This window comes from Pseudophryne corroboree, chromosome 1, assembly GCF_028390025.1.
Source record: "Pseudophryne corroboree isolate aPseCor3 chromosome 1, aPseCor3.hap2, whole genome shotgun sequence".
In the NCBI taxonomy this organism is placed as follows: Eukaryota; Metazoa; Chordata; class Amphibia; order Anura; family Myobatrachidae; genus Pseudophryne; species Pseudophryne corroboree.
The window spans coordinates 1081629644-1081648427 of record NC_086444.1 but is presented as its reverse complement, the minus strand read 5'-3'; the positions used below and the strand labels follow the sequence as shown (position 1 = coordinate 1081648427).

At 48.2% G+C, this 18784-nt stretch overlaps 1 protein-coding gene across 1 annotated transcript; it reads right to left on the bottom strand.

Annotated features, from left to right (window-relative positions):
• Nucleotides 1–1435: 1435 nt before the first annotated feature.
• On the bottom strand, nt 1436–3210 carry LOC134991089 (uncharacterized). Its single transcript, XM_063950730.1, has 3 exons — nt 3064–3210; nt 2776–2988; nt 1436–2154 (listed from the first exon to the last, which is right to left on the bottom strand). Exon 3 carries the CDS (start codon nt 2141–2143, stop codon nt 1475–1477), a length of 669 nt encoding a protein of 222 aa, XP_063806800.1. The 5' UTR covers nt 2144–2154; nt 2776–2988; nt 3064–3210; the 3' UTR covers nt 1436–1474.
• Nucleotides 3211–18784: the final 15574 nt, after the last annotated feature.

Sequence of the window (18784 nt, the reverse complement as noted above, 5' to 3'; positions counted from 1 at the left end):
CTGCGCCAGCCTCGTTTTTTTAGAGGTCGTTTAAACTTAAACGCATTGTCCGATGATAGGGTCATACAGATGTTCCGCCTAAATAGAACCAACATTTTCCACCTGTATGACCTTGTCAAACTGGGCCTAGACCCTGAGACAGCACGCTCTCGCTCTGTCTCAGGCCTACACAAACTCCTGGCTGTGTTACACTTTATGGCTACTGGGAGCTTCCAGGCTGTGGCAGGCGACGTGATTGGTATCTCACAGCCCACCTTTTCAAGATATTTGAATCAGGTGAGTCTAAAAATACATAGGCGGTTATGTCTAAGTGTTGCTTCTGTAAGTACAAACAACAGAGTATTGTATAGAATACCTAACATGACACTCACCTTAGCTTGTTTAATGTCCACTCAGGTTTTGGATGTCTTGGATCCACATATTAATGCCTCAATCTGCTTCCCTACCGAGGAGTCGGAGTGGCGTGCTGTCAGGGTAGCTTTCTATGAGCTTGCTGGCATGCCCAATGTGCTGGGGGCCATAGATTGCACACACGTTCAGCTGAGATCACCTAGGGGCCGCCAATACATATATACGAATAGACATCTGGCCCAATCAACTAATGTACAGGTGGTCTGTGATGCAAACTTTAAAATTATGAGTGTTGTTGCAGGTTACCCTGGTGGCTGCCATGACTCCTTCATCCTCAGTCAGTCATCGCTCTTCGATAAATTTGAGGCCGGACAAATGCCTGATGGCTGGCTGTTGGGTATGTTTAAAATGTTTTGTGTGTATGTCTTTTAACCACAAACTCTAGTTTTGACTAGGGGAATGAATAATCTAACACATGTACTAATGTTGACTATATCTGTTTTTCAGGTGATGGGGGTTACGGCTGCTACTCTTGGCTCCTTACTCCATTGTCCCAACCTGATTCTCCTGCTGAACACAGTTACAATCATGCACATAAGGCTACGCGGAATGTGATAGAAAGATGTTTTGGTGTGCTGAAGTCACGGTTTCGGTGTCTGGATAAATCTGCAGGCCTTTTGTTGTATAGTCCCTCAAAGGTGACTAGAATTGTGTTCTGCTGCTGTTTTCTCCATAATCTGTGTTTAAGTCAACATCTGGCACATGATGAGGGAGAAAGCAGTCAGCAAGCAGAGGAGTTAGAACCATCTGGTGACAGTGTGAGTACATATGTAGGGAGGCAGGTACGGCAAGAAGTGATCCAGCGGTATTTTTCTGGTAAGTTTTTGTCGGATGTAATTATCCTTGACTAAACACTTTGCAATACTTTCAATTGTGTGTTTTGTTACTTACTGTTTGTTGTTTATAGTGGTGTGTACATTGTACTTAAATACATTTTCAGTCATTACCCATGAAAAACATACATACATACATAGCAGCTTCTACAATGTTTGAGACGGACACAGGAAGTTGTGTGTTTGTCAAATCAAAATTTTTATTGCGTAAATCAAATTTGTCAAAAGTCTTATTTTTTCCGCTTGTGTGTGCTGGGTGCTGTGCTTTGTGCTGGCTCACTGGCACGTGCTCGGGAGGAACGCCGAACAGGGGAGGTTACTGGCGTTTGGATAGGGGTCGTGGTTCCAGAGCTGGAGGTCACTTGTTGAGCTGCCATCAATGTTATGTTGTTGCTCAAATTATTTATACTAGCATTCAGTTGTGTGTTGGTTGCAGTGTGGCTGGCTACAATCCGGGATAAAGACTCATTCACAACCTGGTTGTGCTGAATGAGTTGTACGAGTGCCTGCTGATGGCGCTGTTGCTCATCAATGATGCGCGTTAAATGAGCCAGCATTTGGTTGTTGTCTGCCCGTATTTGCTCCATCGATGTTGCGATTCGGCCTACTTGGACAATCAGTCTGCCCGAGTTGCGACTAATGCGCGGTAGATGATGGGGCAGACTGGCAAGGTGTTGGGTATGTGCGGTCAGGCTGGCATTGCTTTGTGCCTGTTGGCTTGTCCAACTGGCCCAAAAGTCATCTGGTATTTGTGGCTGGGGTGGAGCTTGTGCCAGTTGTGGACTCATGGAGGCTTGGGGGATATCCTGCAGCTGTATTGGCTGGCTCGGGTCAACAGGTGTTAGTTGCAGTGTGAAGGTTGCCTGTTGGTCTTGTCCCTGCTGGTCCACGTCGGCCATCAAGCTGGGCTCTGTATGGGGTGGCCAACATGCAATGTTTATTTTTCTTAAAATATATTTGCTAGTTCTACACATTACTACATTCATAATACTCCATTTCTCAAGTTTTTAGAGTTGTTTTTCTAAACTTATAATTTGTTTTTTCTCAAAAAACATATATACCATCACAGGCGTGCACATAGACAGACTTGCGTAATCCTCACCTAACTACCTCCCCTCCACAGCATTACAGTGTTATGTCACCTCCCCTGTCCACGATATAGACTGCTTACCTGGATAGTCCAGAGGAGCGGAGCAAGTAAGCAGTCTACATACCGGACAGGGGAGATGTGTGAACACTATAATGTTGTGGAGGGTGTTTATTTTAAATGGTTTTTTTTTTTGTTTTTAAATTATTTTTATGTGCACGTGTGTGGCCAAAATTTTAACAAATGTATGTTCGTTTTTAAAAATGATGTTGGCGATATCAACCACTAAGACATTGAAAAATTAAGCATTTGCACCTTTAACAATTGAAGACGTAACATCACATTGCTTGTTATGGCAAACATGTAATCTCAACTCCAACTCACAACATAGTAACTGTACTGTGTAGATTATTTGCTATGTGTTTAGTTTCTGTTTTGACTCACCAGATAACTGAGGTGATCGGGGCTCATCACTCTGTGGACTCGCCAATAGTGCCAGTGGTGGCTGGGGTGACACTGCAGAAATGCGCCGCCTGGGTGGGGAAGATGGAGCCGCAGATTCCGTGCCAAGACGCCGTGTCTTACTTGGCCTCCTGGGTAAGTGCCCCGAGCCCTGTGATGGGCGCCTTACAGGAGGTCGGCTTACAGAAGCAGAACCTATGAGAATATATAAACATTAATATTTTGTACTTCTATGTGTTTGCAGAATATGTGACTACAGTGAAGTCTTACCTGCAATCCCAGCATCATCCTGAGTTGTCTGAGGCCTGTCTGGCCGGCTGGTCTGTCGGACTGTTGAAAAAGTGGAGCAAACATTATTACCATGCTTTGTGTAAAAATTATAACTGCAAAGCCTTAGTGTACTGTAACCATCTATTAGGTGCTTAGATCTTCTGCTTAAGATCTTCGTGCTTCCTTAATTTGTGGTGTATATCAAAATGTACATGGTGTTGCACCAAATAAATCTGTTACATTTGAGAATTATGTGTCAGATATTGCATAGATTGAATACTTGCAAATTTAACCAAAATGTAATTTTGAATTTGTAGGAACCTTTTTTTTTAAGTAAATAAATAAAATATTAAAAAATGCTATTAGATACAACACCGATGTCCAAGCAATATCGCAAAATTATTATTGCAAATACACATACCAGCAGGCATTGCACCTGTTTTTGAGCAAAATTAAATAAAAAATACAGCCAAGGCAAGATGGAAAATGCAATTTGTAAACACAAACACACCTTAAGGGTGCATAGGCCTGCAATATCTGACCAACAATTTTTGCATCCTTTAACCTTAAAAAAAAAAAAAAAAAAACATTTAGAGGACATTTTAAAATAAATTTAACAAATCCAACTCACCATCCTGCGTGGGTCGGTCCGAATCCCGGACATGAGTTGCAGACACCACTTCTGCAGGAATCAATGCCCGCACAGGCTCCTCCCACTCCCGATAGGTTGCCCGGAAAGGGGGGCCACCTCCGGTTTTGCGGGCTGATTTTGCCTCTTTGGCCATCTTGGCCTTGACACGCCGCTTTATGTCATAGAACCTCTTGCGACACGTGTCCTCAGTCCGCCTCACCACACCCTCACTATTGACGGCAACTATTACTTGCCCCCACAGGACAGACTTCCTGCGGGAGGACACCTTGCCAGCATCCTGACCAAACAATTGGCGATGGTGCTTCATCAGCTCATGCACCAACGCCATGTTTTCAGCATAGCTGAACTTAATATTCCTGCCAGTATTGGTAGTGGTGCGTGGCTGCGGAGCCACAACACCATCACTATCACTGGAGAATGCAGCAACAGGCACCCCCTCCTCCTCCTCCTCACTAACCTCCTCCCTCTCACTAACCCCCTCCACCTCACTAACAGCCTCCACCTCACTAACAGCCTCCACCTCACTAACAGCCTCCACCTCACTACCAGCCTCCACCTCACTAACCTCCGCCACCACACTGACCTCTGAGTCTGACATGAGGACAAACGACAAAAAACACTGAAAAATAAATACACAAAACACACTCCTCCACTACTACTACTACTACACACCACACAGCCAACACACACGCTCACTCACTCACTCACAAACAATGACAAAAGACTAAAAAAAAATAACAAGGACAAAAAAGTTGACAAACTGAGAAAAAACAATACTACAAATATGACAAGACTACTTACACACACAGTACAGCACTCAACAATCACAAAACTCCTCTCCAAATCCTCCAAAAACTCCACCAAACTCACCAACTCCAAATACACCTTCCTCTCTCCTCTCCACTAGCTAAACCCACGAGGTGCGGTGTGTTTGGGGCGGTTTTATAGTAATATGCACAGACACTCCTCCTTCACGAATACAACCAATCACGGACGCGTGACAAAAACGAAACTTAGGACTAAAAACGCGGCCGCAATATCAAAATCACTGCCGTAACAGACATGTGACGCAGTCGTAAAAAAACCCACAAACACGGCCGCGAAACAACAAAATCGGCCGCATTCTACAGTAGAAAACCACGAATGACATCGACATCGGAACAAAAGAAAAACCCGAATACGACAGCTTAGTAAATTAGTCGTAATCAATTCAAAAAGTTGCAATTTTACACTGTCGATGTCAGTCGTGATTGAACTTTGACCTGAAACTGGAAAATACGAATCTTAGTAAATTTACCCCATAGTATCTATATAGAAATGTAAAAGCTAATGCTGCTCATCACCTTTATGGAGGGAATTCAATTGTTTTGCACACCGGCGGCCACTAGTTGGCACACGGTGGAGCATTTAATTGTTGCTCCATTCCGGTACGCACAGCCGCTGGAGCTGGCATTTCTGCTCGCAGCCCCCCGAGCTTGTGAGCAGAAATGAGCAAAAAGTTACTTCTCTGGGCCCGACACTGTTATTTTGTGACGTCATTTTGACAGACTGGTAACTAGTGATATATTTATGTTGGATTTATTAAACAGTATATTACATAGATTTTGGTAACGTAAGTGCATGGAGGTGCATTCAAGTGATAGTGACGTGATCTTCAGTAAGAAAAACGAGATACATATATATCACCTTTTCATAGCTTTTAATGCAGTGTTTCTGGAATACTGTGCATTCCAACATGATCTGCAAAGTTCCATTTTTTTAAAGCCCTATAAAGCCTAGGTTCAGCTGTCTTCTGGTTTTCAGATTGAACCCTGGTTGGCTTCTTAAGGTTGTGTGCTGCTCCATGCGTGTCATGCAACCGCATTGGTTGTGACGTTGTCCCGCTTTTGCAGTGTGGAATGCTAAATCTGGTCATTTAAATTGAAGGATGAATGGTCTATAAAATAAGAATTTACTCACCGGTAATTCTATTTCTCGTAGTCCGTAGTGGATGCTGGGAACTCCGTAAGGACCATGGGGAATAGCGGGCTCCGAAGGAGGCTGGGCACTCTAGAAAGATTTATGACTACCTGGTGTGCACTGGCTCCTCCCACTATGACCCTCCTCCAAGCCTCAGTTAGGACACTGTGCCCGGACGAGCAGACATAATAAGGAAGGATTTAGAATCCCGGGTAAGACTCTTACCAGCCACACCAATCACACCGTACAACTCGTGATACTATATCCAGTTTGACAGTATGAAAACAACTGAGCCTCTCAACAGATGGCTCAACAATAACCCTTTAGTTAACAATAACTACTTACAAGTATTGCAGACAATCCGCACTTGGGATGGGCGCCCAGCATCCACTACGGACTACGAGAAATAGAATTACCGGTGAGTAAATTCTTATTTTCTCTAACGTCCTAGTGGATGCTGGGAACTCCGTAAGGACCATGGGGATTATACCAAAGCTCCCAAACGGACGGGAGAGTGCGGATGACTCTGTAGCACCGAATGAGAGAACTCCAGGTCCTCCTCAGCCAGGGTATCAAATTTGTAGAATTTTGCAAATGTGTTTGCCCCTGACCAAGTAGCTGCTCGGCAAAGTTGTAAAGCCGAGACCCCTCGGGCAGCCGCCCAAGATGAGCCCACCTTCCTCGTGGAATGGGCATTTACAGATTTTGGCTGTGGTATGCCTGCCACAGAATGTGCAAGCTGAATTGTACTACAAATCCAGCGAGCAATAGACTGCTTAGAAGCAGGAGCACCCAGCTTGTTGGGTGCATACAGGATAAACAGCGAGTCAGAGTTTCTGACTCCAGCCGTCCTGGAAACATATATTTTCAGGGCCCTGACAACGTCTAGCAACTTGGAGTCCTCCAATTCACTAGTAGCCGCCGGCACCACAATAGGCTGGTTCAGGTGAAACGCTGACACCACCTTAGGAAGAAATTGGGGACGAGTCCTCAATTCTGCCCTATCCATATGGAAAATCAGATAAGCGCTTTTACATGATAAAGCCGCCAATTCTGACACTCGCCTGGCTGAAGCCAAGGCCAATAACATGACCACTTTCCACGTGAGATATTTTAGATCCACGGTTTTTAGGGTTTTTAGTGGCTCAAACCAATGTGATTTTAAGAAAACTCAACACCACGTTGAGATCCCAAGGTGCCACAGGGGGCACAAACGGGGGCTGAATATGCAGCACTCCTTTCACAATGCCTGAACTTCAGGTACTGAAGCTAATTCTTTTTGAAAGAAAATCGACAGAGCCGAGATCTGTACTTTAATGGAGCCTAGACTTAGGCCCATATTCACTCCTGCTTGCAGGAAATGTAGAAATCGACCTAGTGGAAATTCCTCTGTTGGGGCCTTTTTGGCCTCGCACCATGCAACATATTTCCGCCACATGCGGTGATAATGCTTTGCCGTAACATTTTTCCTGGCTTTAATAATAATACCCTTTTCCTTCAGGATCCGGCGCTCAATCGCCATGCCGTCAAACGCAGCCGCGGTAAGTCTTGGAACAGACAGGGCCCCTGCTGAAGCAGGTCCTGTCTGAGCGGCAGAGGCCATGGGTCCTCTGATATCATTTCCTGAAGTTCCGGGTACCAAGCCCTTCTTGGCCAATCCGGAACCACGAGTATCGTTCTTACTCCTCGCCATCTTATTATTCTCAGTACCTTTGGTATGAGAGGCAGAGTAGGGAACACATAAACCGACTGGTACACCCACGGTGTCACTAGAGCGTCCACAGCTATCGCCTGAGGGTCCCTTGACCTGGCGCAATATCTCTTTAGCTTTTTGTTGAGGCGGGACGCCATCATGTCCACCTGTGGCCTTTCCCAACGGTTTACCAACAGCAGGAAGACTTCTGGATGAAGTCCCCACTCTCCCGGGTGTAGGTCGTGTCTGCTGAGGAAGTCTGCTTCCCAGTTGTCCACTCCCGGAATGAACACTGCTGACAGTGCTAGTACGTGATTTTCCGCCCATCGGAGAATCCTTGTGGCTTCTGCCATTGCCATCCTGCTTCTTGTGCCGCCCTGTCGGGTCACATGGGCAACTGCCGTGATGTTGTCTGACTGTATCAGTACCGGCTGGTTTTGAAGCAGGGGTCTTGCCTGACTTAGGGCATTGTAAATGGCCCTCAGTTCCAGAATTTATATGTAGGGAAGTCTCCTGACTTGACCATAGGCCCTGGAAGTTTCTTCCCTGTGTGACTGCTCCCCAGCCTTGAAGGCTGGCATCCGTGGTCACCAGGACCCAGTCCTGTATGCCGAAACTGCGGCCCTCTAGAAGATGAGCACCCTGCATCCACCACAGTAGAGACACCCTGGTCCTTGGAGACAGGGTTATCATTTGATGCATTTGAAGATGCGATCCCGACCACTTATCTAAGAGGTCTCACTGGAAGGTCCCTGCATGGAACCTGCCGAATGGAATTGCTTCGTATGAAGCCACCATTTTTCCAAGGACTCGTGTGCAACGATGCACCGATACCCTTTTTGGTTTTAGGAGGTCTCTGACTAGAGATGACAGCTCCTTGGCTTTCTCCTGCGGGAGAAACACTTTTTTCTGTTCTGTGTCCAAAATCATCCCCAGGAACAGTAAGCGAGTGGAAGGAACCAGCTGTGACCTGGAATGTTCAGAATCCAGCCATGCTGTTGTAGCACCTCCTGAGATAGTGCTACTCCGACCAGTAACTGCTCCCTGGACCTTGCCTTTATAAGGAGATCGTCCAAGTATGGGATAAATAAAAACTCCCTTTTTTTTTTGAAGGAGTATCATCATTTCTGCCATTACCTTGGTAAACACCCTCGGTGCCGTGGACAGTCCAAACGGTAGTGTCTGGAATTGGTAATGGCAATACTGTACCACAATCTGAGGTACTCCTGGTGAGGAAGGTAAATAGGGACATGCAGGTAAGCATCCTTGATGTCCAGGGATACCATGTAATCCCCCTCGTCCAGGCTTGCAACAACCGCCCTGAGCGATTCCATCTTGAACTTTGTTATGTAAGTTTTCAAGGATTTCCATTTTAAAATGGGTCTCACCGAACCGGCTGGTTTCGGTACCACAAACAGTGTGGAATAGTAACCCCGTCCTTGTTGAAGTAGGGGCACCTTGACTATCACCCGCTGGGAATACAGCTTGTGAACTGCCTCCAGCACAGCCTCCCTGCCTGAGGGAGTTGTCGGCAAGGCAGATTTGAGTAAACGGCGGGGGGGGGAGACGCCTCGACTTCCAGCTTGTACCCCTGAGATACTACTTGAAGGATCCAGGGATCCACCTGTGAGCGAGCCCACTGATCGCTGAAATTTTTGAGGCGGCCCCCCACCGTACCTGGCTACGCCTGTGGAGCCCCCGCGTCATGCGGTGGACTCAGAGGAAGCAGGGGAAGAATTTTGATTCTGGGGACTGGCTGCTGGTGCAGCTTTTTCCCTCTTCCCTCGTTTGACCCGCCTGCTTTTTTGAAGCCGAAAGGACTGTACCTGATAATACAGTGCGTTTCTTAGGCTGTGAGGAAACCTGAGGTAAAATATTTTCATCCCAGCTGTTGCTGTGGATACGAGGTCCCAGAGACCATTCCCAACCAATTCCTCACCCTTATAAGGCTCTATGTGCCTTTTAAAGTCAGCATCACCTGTCCAGTGTCGGGTCTCCAATACCCTCCTGACAGAATGGACATTGCAATAATTCAGGATGCCAGCCGGCAAAATATTCCTCTGTGCATCCCTCATATATAAGACGACGTCTTATGTTCGCAAAATAGTATCCCTGTTTGAAAGGGGCACAGACCATGCTGCAGCAGTCTGCAGGTCTCAGTCTAGTACCTGAGTGTGTAATTACAGACTTCAGGATAGCCTCCTGCTATTTATCAGCAGGTACCTTCAAAGTGGCCGTATCCTAAGACGGCAGTGCCACCTTGACAAACGTGTGAGCGCCTTATCCACCCTAGGGGATATCTCCCAGCGTAACTTATCCTCTGGCGGGAAAGGGTACGCCATCAGTAACTTGTTAGAAATTACCAGTTTCTTATCGGGGAAACCCACGCTTTTTCACACTTCATTCACTCATTTGATGGGGGAACAAAACACTGCCTGCTTTTTCTCCCCACACATAAAACCCTTTGTTTTTAGTGGTACTTGGGTTAATGTCAGAAATGTGTAACACATTTTATATTGCCGGGATCATGTAACGGATGTTCCTAGTGGATTGTGTATATGTCTCAACCTCGTCGACACTGGAGTCAGACTCCGTGTCGACATCTGTGTCTGCCATCTGAGGGAGCGTTGATGGCCTTTGAGACGTCTGGGCAGGCGCGGGCTGAGAAGCCGGCTGTCCCATAGCTGTTACGTCATCCAGCCTTTTATGTAAGGAGTTGACACTGTCGGTTAATACCTTCCACCTATCCATCCACTCTGGTGTCGGCCCACAGGGGCGACATCTCATTTATCGGCATCTGCTCCGCCTCCACATAAGTCTCCTCATCAAACCTGTCGACACAGCTGTACCGACACACCGCACACACACAAGGAATGCTCCAATGAGGACAGGACCCACAAAAGCCCTTTGGGGGGACAGAGTGAGAGTATGCCAGCACACACCAGAGCGCTATATAATGCAGGGACTAACTGAGTTATGTCCCCTATAGCTGCTTTTATATAATTTATACTGCGCCTAAATTTAGTGCCCCCCCTCTCTGTTTTAACCCTGTTCTGTAGTGTAGACTGCAGGGGAGAGCCAGGGAGCTTCCCTCCAACGGAGCTGTGAGGGAAAAATGGCGCCAGTGTGCTGAGGAGATAGGCTCCGCCCCTTTTTCGCAGCCTTTTCTCCCGCATTTTTATGGAATCTGGCAGGGGTTAATATACATCCATATAGCCCTGGGGGTTATATGTGATGTATTTTTGCCAGCCAAGGTGTTTATATTGCTGCTCAGGGCGCCCCCCCCCCCCAGCGCCCTGCACCCTCAGTGACCGGAGTGTGTGGTGTGCATGAGGAGCAATGGCGCACAGCTGCAGTGCTGTGCGCTACCTTGGTGAAGACTGATGTCTTCTGCCGCCGTTTTTCCGGACCTCTTCTTGCTTCTGGCTCTGTAAGGGGGACGGCGGCGCGGCTCCGGGACCGAACACCAAGGACTGGGCCTGCGGTCGATCCCTCTGGAGCTAATGGTGTCCAGTAGCCTAAGAAGCCCAATCCGGCTGCAAGCAGGCGAGTTCGCTTCTTCTCCCCTTAGTCCCTCGCTGCAGTGAGCCTGTTGCCAGCAGGTCTCACTGAAAATAAAAAACCTAAATCTATACTTTCTTTCTAAGGGCTCAGGAGAGCCCCTAGTGTGCATCCAACCTCGGCCGGGCACAAGATCTAACTGAGGCTTGGAGGAGGGTCATAGTGGGAGGAGCCAGTGCACACCAGGTAGTCATAAATCTTTCTAGAGTGCCCAGCCTCCTTCGGAGCCCGCTATTCCCCATGGTCCTTACGGAGTTCCCAGCATCCACTAGGACGTTAGAGAAATATACTGTACCTGAAATACCCGGAAGAGATGCATTCCACTGTGGAACACATATCGGCTGGTGTTCATTTGCTTCTATGAACTAATTACCCCATTACTTTAGTGCAATATAAGTGGGCTCGATCGTACACTGCCTGTGTTTGCTTATACAGCTCAATTTGACCTGTCTTGATAAAGACCCTCCAGGGCCAAAACGCCAACTGTTATGATGGCTTTTCCATAAATTTAATTTGTGCATTGAATGTTAGATATGGTGAGTGCCCTCATTTGGCTGTGGTTATTATTGGAGCCTACTCTGGTTTTTTTTTAATGGAGCACCCCAACTGCTAACAAAGATCTGGGTGTGAGTGTGGACATCTCCTAGCAATGCTGCATTCCCCATGTTGTATTAGCTCCAGCTCTCCAGTTTCTTCCCAACCAGCCACCTACTGTCTCCCCAGACAGCCCTCTTGTCTTTCCAGCCACCCATTGTCTCCAAAATCAGCCACCTTGTTTGTCCAGCCACCCAGTGTCTCCCCAGCCAGCCCCTTCTGTCTCTCCAGTTACCCAGTGTTTCCCCAGCCAGCCCCTTCTCTCTCTTCAGCTCTTCCAGTATCTCCACAGCCAGCCCCCACATCCATCCCCCTTGCAGCCCACAGCGACTTACCTCCTTCAGTGTCTTCTGGGCAGCTGCTCCACTTTGTGCGGTGGCTCCTCTGTCCAATGCTTTCATTGCCTGTGGGTGTTCCGCCACTATAAGTGTGTGAGTGTGTGTATATGTGTTTGTGTGTGTATATATATATATATCTCTATCAAGTAGGATTAATATGGTTTATTGGATTGGTATTTGCATAAAGTCGCTGATGCGCAAATGTCAAAAGTCTGTTTGTAGTACTGTGGATATGTGTATATATATATTCCATAGACAAAAAACCTTACGGTTTCACATGTCCCATTAAGGCTTCTTAGACATGATCGAAATTTCAGAAACCTATTGTAACTCTTCCACTGAAACTCCAAAAAGCAATGAAATTCCGATCATTAAGGCTGACGCCTTAATGGACGTGTTCCTTGCGCAATACAGATATGGTATGCCATCACAGCCTGTGGGTAAGTGCAGATTCAGCACTCTCACAGAGTGAGAGCTACTAATTCACAGATTTGTGTGCTCATTGGAATACACACATGCAGTCTATGCAACTGAAGGTCTGAGCAGTTATGTGGTACTCTCATCCCACACAGTGCCCACAACCATCCCATTCAGTCACCACAACAATCCCACCTTGTTACAACATCCTTCTAACTCCATACATCCATCTCACTTAGTATACACATTTAGCTCCCTCAAAATATCTTGGTTAATTGCTAAAACTATAATACCCCATCTACTGTCTATGCATCTACACTTGCTTCCCCTATACACCCCCCTGCTGCTGTCTTCCCCAATCCCTATTGCTGTGTTCTCCCATCTGTGCTAGTCTGTACTAACTTATCTGTACCATCTGCCTTTCCCCACCTGTGCCTTGTCTGTACCACCGTTTCCTTCTCTCTGTGCTGCTCAGTGTTTCCCTCTTCAACGTCACTCTGCCTCCTCCAATACATGGCACACTGTCTTCTCTCCCATCTGCACCAGTTTTCTACCCATCCGTGCCAGTGTTTTCAACCCATCTGCACCACTCTGTCTCCCTTCCCATACTTGCTGCTTAATCTACCCCCTATCCACACCACTCTTACCCTATTCATATAGCTGTCATCCTGAAGGTAAGTTTCGTGGGTCACTATTGGGGGGCGGGGGGTTGCCCTATCCAACCCACCCAAGGATTAGGCCTAGCTGCCACCCCCCAAGGGGAGGTAAAATAAGATTTTACTCACCGGTAAATCTATTTCTCGTAGGCCGTAGTGGATGCTGGGGACTCCGTAAGGACCATGGGGAATAGACGGCTCCGCAGGAGACTGGGCACATCTAAGAAAGATTTAGGACTATCTGGTGTGCACTGGCTCCTCCCCCTATGACCCTCCTCCAAGCCTCAGTTAGGAACTGTGCCCGGAAGAGCTGACACAATAAGGAAGGATTTTTGAATCCCGGGTAAGACTCATACCAGCCACACCAATCACACCATATAACACGTGATAGGAACCCCGGTTAACAGTATGATAACAAATTGGAGCCTCTGAAGAGATGGCTCACAACAAAACCCGATTTTTGTAACAATAACTATGTACAGGTATTGCAGACAATCCGCACTTGGGATGGGCGCCCAGCATCCACTACGGACTACGAGAAATAGATTTACCGGTGAGTAAAATCTTATTTTCTCTGACGTCCTAGTGGATGCTGGGGACTCCGTAAGGACCATGGGGATTATACCAAAGCTCCCAAACGGGCGGGAGAGTGCGGATGACTCTGCAGCACCGGATGAGAGAATTCCAGGTCCTCCTCAGCCAGGGTATCAAATTTGTAGAATTTTGCAAACGTGTTTGCCCCCGACCAAGTAGCTGCTCGGCAAAGTTGTAAAGCCGAGACCCCTCGGGCAGCCGCCCAAGATGAGCCCACCTTCCGTGTGGAATGAGCTTTTACAGATTTAGGCTGCGGTAAGCCTACCGCAGAATGCGCCAGCTGAATAGTGCTACAAATCCAGTGCGCAATAGACTGCTTAGAAGCAGGAGCACCCAGCTTGGTGGGTGCATACAGGATAAACAGCGAGTCAGTCTTTCTGACTCCAGCCGTCCTGGAAATATAAATTTTTAGGGCCCTGACTACGTCCAGCAACTTGGAATCCTCCAAGTCCCTAGTAGCCGCAGGCACCACAATAGGTTGGTTCAAGTGAAAAACTGAGACCACCTTTGGGAGAAACTGAGGACGAGTCCTCAATTCTGCCCTATCCATATGGAAAATCAGATAAGGGCTTTTACAAGACAAAGCCGCCAATTCTGAAACCCGCCTGGCCGACGCCAAGGCCAACAGCATGACCACTTTCCACGTGAGATATTTTAAATCCACAGTCTTAAGTGGTTCGAACCAATGTGATTTCAGGAATGCCAAAACCACATTGAGATCCCAAGGTGCCACTGGGGGCACAAAAGGAGGCTGAATATGCAGTACTCCTTTGACAAAAGTCTGAACTTCGGGCAGAGAAGCCAGTTCTTTTTGGAAGAAAATCGACAGAGCCGAAATCTGGACCTTTATGGACCCCAATTTGAGGCCCAACGTCACCCCTGCTTGCAGGAAGTGCAGGAATCGACCCAGTTGAAATTCCTCCGTCGGGGCCTTCATGGCCTCACACCAAGCAACATATTTTCGCCAAATGCGGTGATAATGTCTTGCGGTGACATCCTTCCTGGCTTTGATCAGGGTAGGGATGACTTCCTCCGGAATACCCTTTTCCTTCAGGATCCGGTGTTCAACCGCCATGCCGTCAAACGCAGCCGCGGTAAGTCTTGGAACAGACAGGGTCCCTGCTGCAGCAGGTCTTGTCTGAGCGGCAGAGGCCAAGGGTCCTCTGTAAGCATCTCTTGAAGTTCCGGGTACCAAGCTCTTCTTGGCCAATCCGGAACCACGAGTATGGTTTTCACTCCTCGCCTTCTTATTATTCTCAGTACCTTGGGTATGAGAGGTAGAGGAGGAAACACATAAACCGACTGGTACACCCATGGTGTCACTAGAGCGTCCACCGCTATCGCCTGAGGGTCTCTTGACCGGGCGCAATATCTTTTCAACTTCTTGTTGAGGCGGGACGCCATCATGTCTACCTGTGGTTTTTTCCACCGGTTGACCAGCATTTGGAAGACTTCTGGATGAAGTCCCCATTCTCCCGGGTGGAGGTCGTGCCTGCTGAGGAAGTCTGCTTCCCAGTTGTCCACTCCCGGAATGAACACTGCCGTCAGTGCTAACACATGATTCTCTGCCCATCTGAGAATCCTTGTGGCTTCTGCCATCGCCATCCTGCTTCTCGTGCCGCCCTGTCTGTTTACATGGGCGACCGCCGTGATGTTGTCTGACTGGATCAGTACCGGCTGGTTTTGAAGCAGGCGTCTTGCCTGGCTTAGGGCATTGTAAATGGCCCTTAGCTCCAGGATATTTATGTGAAGAGAAATCTCCTGATTTGACCACAGTCCTTGGAAATTTCTTCCCTTTGTGACTGCCCCCCAGCCCCGAAGGCTGGCATCCGTGGTCACCAGGACCCAGTCCTGTATTCCGAATCTGCGGCCCTCTAGTAGATGAGCCCTCTGCAGCCACCACAGCAGCGACACCCTGGTTCTGGCCGACAGGGTTATCCGCTGTTGCATCTGGAGATGGAACCCGGACCATTTGTCCAACAGGTCCCACTGGAACGTCCTTGCGTGGAACCTTCCGAATGGAATTGCTTCGTACGAAGCTACCATTTTTCCCAGGACTCGCGTGCATTGATGTACCGACACTTTTCCTGGTTTTAGAATGTCTCTGACCAGAGATGACAATTCCTCGGCTTTTTCCAGTGGAAGAAAAACTCTTTTCTGGTCTGTGTCCAGAATCATTCCCAGGAACAGAAGACGTGTCGTCGGGACCAGCTGTGACTTTGGAATGTTTAGAATCCAGCCGTGCTGTTGTAGCACTTCCTGAGAAAGTGCCACCCCCACTATCAACTGTTCTTTGGACTTCGCCTTTATCAGGAGATCGTCCAAGTACGGGATAATTAAAACTCCCTTCTTGCGAAGGAGTATCATCATTTCGGCCATTACCTTGGTAAAGACCCTCGGTGCCGTGGATAACCCGAACGGCAGCGTCTGGAACTGATAGCGACAGTCCTGTACCACAAATCTGAGGTACTCCTGGTGCGGAGGGTAAATGGGGACATGCAGGTACGCATCCTTGATGTCCAGGGATACCATGTAATCCCCCTCCTCCAGGCTCGCAATAACCGCCCTGAGCGATTCCATCTTGAACTTGAACCTTTTGATATAAGTGTTCAAGGTTTTTAAATTTAAGATGGGTCTCACCGAACCGTCCGGTTTCGGTACCACAAACATTGTGGAGTAGTAACCCTTTCCTTGCTGAAGGAGGGGTACCTTGACGATCACTTTCTGTGAATACAGTTTTTGAATAGCCACCAACACTGCCTCCCTGGCAGAGGGAGTTGCCGGCAAGGCAGATTTTAGGAAACGGCGGGGGGGAGACGTCTCGAATTCCAGCCTGTACCCCTGAGATACTACTTGAAGGACCCAGGGATCCACTTGTGAGAGAGCCCACTGTGTGCTGAAAAACCTGAGACGTGCCCCCACCGTTCCCGATTCCGCCTGAGCAGCCCCAGCGTCATGCTGTGGACTTACCGGACGCAGGGGAGGACTTCTGCTCCTGGGAACTAGCTGTGTGTTGCAGCTTTTTCCCCCTTCCTCTGCCCCTCAGCAGAAAGGAAGAGCCTCTAGCCCGCTTATTTTTCTGGGGCCGTAAGGACTGTACCTGATAATACGGTGCTTTCTTTTGCTGTGGGGTAGCCTGTGGCAAAAAAGTCGATTTCCCAGCAGTAGCTGTGGAAACGAGGTCTGAAAGACCTTCCCCAAAAAGTTCCGCCCCTTTATAGGGTAAAACTTCCATGTGCCGCTTGGAGTCGGCATCACCTGACCATTGCCTAGTCCATAACCCCCGTCTGGCGGCAATGGACATAGCACTTATTTTTGATGCCAGCCGGCAAATATCCCTCTGTGCATCACGCATGTATAAGACCGCGTCTTTTATATGGTCAATCGTTAGCAAAATATTGTCCCTATCCATGGTATCAATGTTTTCCGACAGGGAGTCTGACCACGCAGCAGCAGCACTGCACATCCAAGCTGATGCAATAGCGGGTCTCAATATAATGCCAGTGTGTATGTATATAGCTTTTAGGGTACTTTCCAGCTTTCTATCAGCAGGTTCTTTTAGGGCGGCCGTATCCGGAGACGGTAGTGCCACCTTCTTTGATAAGCGTGTCAATGCTTTATCTACCCTAGGGGGTGTTTCCCAGCGTGACCTATCCTCTGGCGGGAAAGGCTACGCAGCCATTAACCGCTTAGAAATGATCAATTTCTTATCTGGGGAAGTCCACGCTTCCTCACACATCTCATTTAATTCGTCAGATGCAGGAAAAACTACTGGTAGTTTTTTCACACCAAACATAATACCCTTTTTTGTGGTACCTGGGGTATCATCAGAAATGTGTAAAACATTTTTCATAGCCTCAATCATATAACGGGTGGATCTATTGGAGGGTACACTCGTCTCATCATCGTCGACACTGGAGTCGGTATCCGTGTCGACATCTGTATCTGTCATCTGAGGTAGCGGCCGTTTTATAGCCCCTGATGACATTTGAGACGCTTGGACAGGCACAAGCTGAGTAGCCGGCTGTCCTATGTCGTCAAACCTTTTATGTAAGGAGCTGACACTGTCACGTAATTCCTTCCATAAGTCCATCCACACTGGTGTCGACCCCGCAGGGGGTGACATCACATTCACAGGCATTTGCTCCGCCTCCACATCATTATCCTCATCATACATGTCGACACAGCAGTACCGACACACAGCAGACACACAGGGAATGCTCTTACAGAGGACAGGACCCCACAAAGCCCTTTGGGGAGACAGAGGGAGAGTATGCCAGCACACACCAGGGCGCTATATAACACAGGGATATCACTATACAGAGTGTTTTCCCCTATAGCTGCCTATAATATATATATATTGCGCCTAAATTGTGCCCCCCCCCCTCTCTTTTTTACCCTTTCTGTAGTGCAGGACTGCAGGGGAGAGCCAGGGAGCTTCCTTCCAGCGAAGCTGTGAGGGAATAATGGCGCCAGTGTGCTGAGGGAGTTGGCTCCGCCCCTTTTTCGGCGGGCTTTCTCCCGCTATTTTATCGTTTCTGGCAGGGGTTAATATACACCTATATAGCCTCTGGGGCTATATATGGTGTTAGTTTTGCCAGCCAAGGTGTTATTATTGCTGCTCAGGGCCCCCCCCCCCCCCCCAGCGCCCTGCACCCATCAGTGACCGCAGTGTGTGGTGTGCATGAGGAGCAATGGCGCACAGCTGCAGTGCTGTGCGCTACCTTGGAGAAGACAGAAGTCTTCAGCCGCCGATTTTCCGGACCACCTTCTTGTTTCTGGCTCTGTAAGGGGGACGGCGGCGCGGCTCCGGGAACGGACGACGAGGTCGGGTCCTGTGTTCGATCCCTCTGGAGCTAATGGTGTCCAGTAGCCTAAGAAGCCCAAGCTACCACCACGTAGGTAGGTTCGCTTCTTCTCCCCTTAGTCCCTCGTTGCAGTGAGCCTGTTGCCAGCAGGACTCACTGAAAATAAAAAACCTAAACTATACTTTCTTCTAGGAGCTCAGGAGAGCCCCTAGTGTGCATCCAGCTCAGCCGGGCACATAAATCTAACTGAGGCTTGGAGGAGGGTCATAGGGGGAGGAGCCAGTGCACACCAGATAGTCCTAAATCTTTCTTAGATGTGCCCAGTCTCCTGCGGAGCCGTCTATTCCCCATGGTCCTTACGGAGTCCCCAGCATCCACTAGGACGTCAGAGAAAAATACTTATCCCCTCCGATGTTGGGACTGTATTCCCCTCATCCATGCTGCTCTGC

Excerpts from the sequence above, each read along its gene's own strand:
- LOC134991089 (XM_063950730.1), bottom strand. The coding sequence starts at position 2,143 with ATGGCCGACGTGGACCAGCAGGGACAAGACCAACAGGCAACCTTCACA.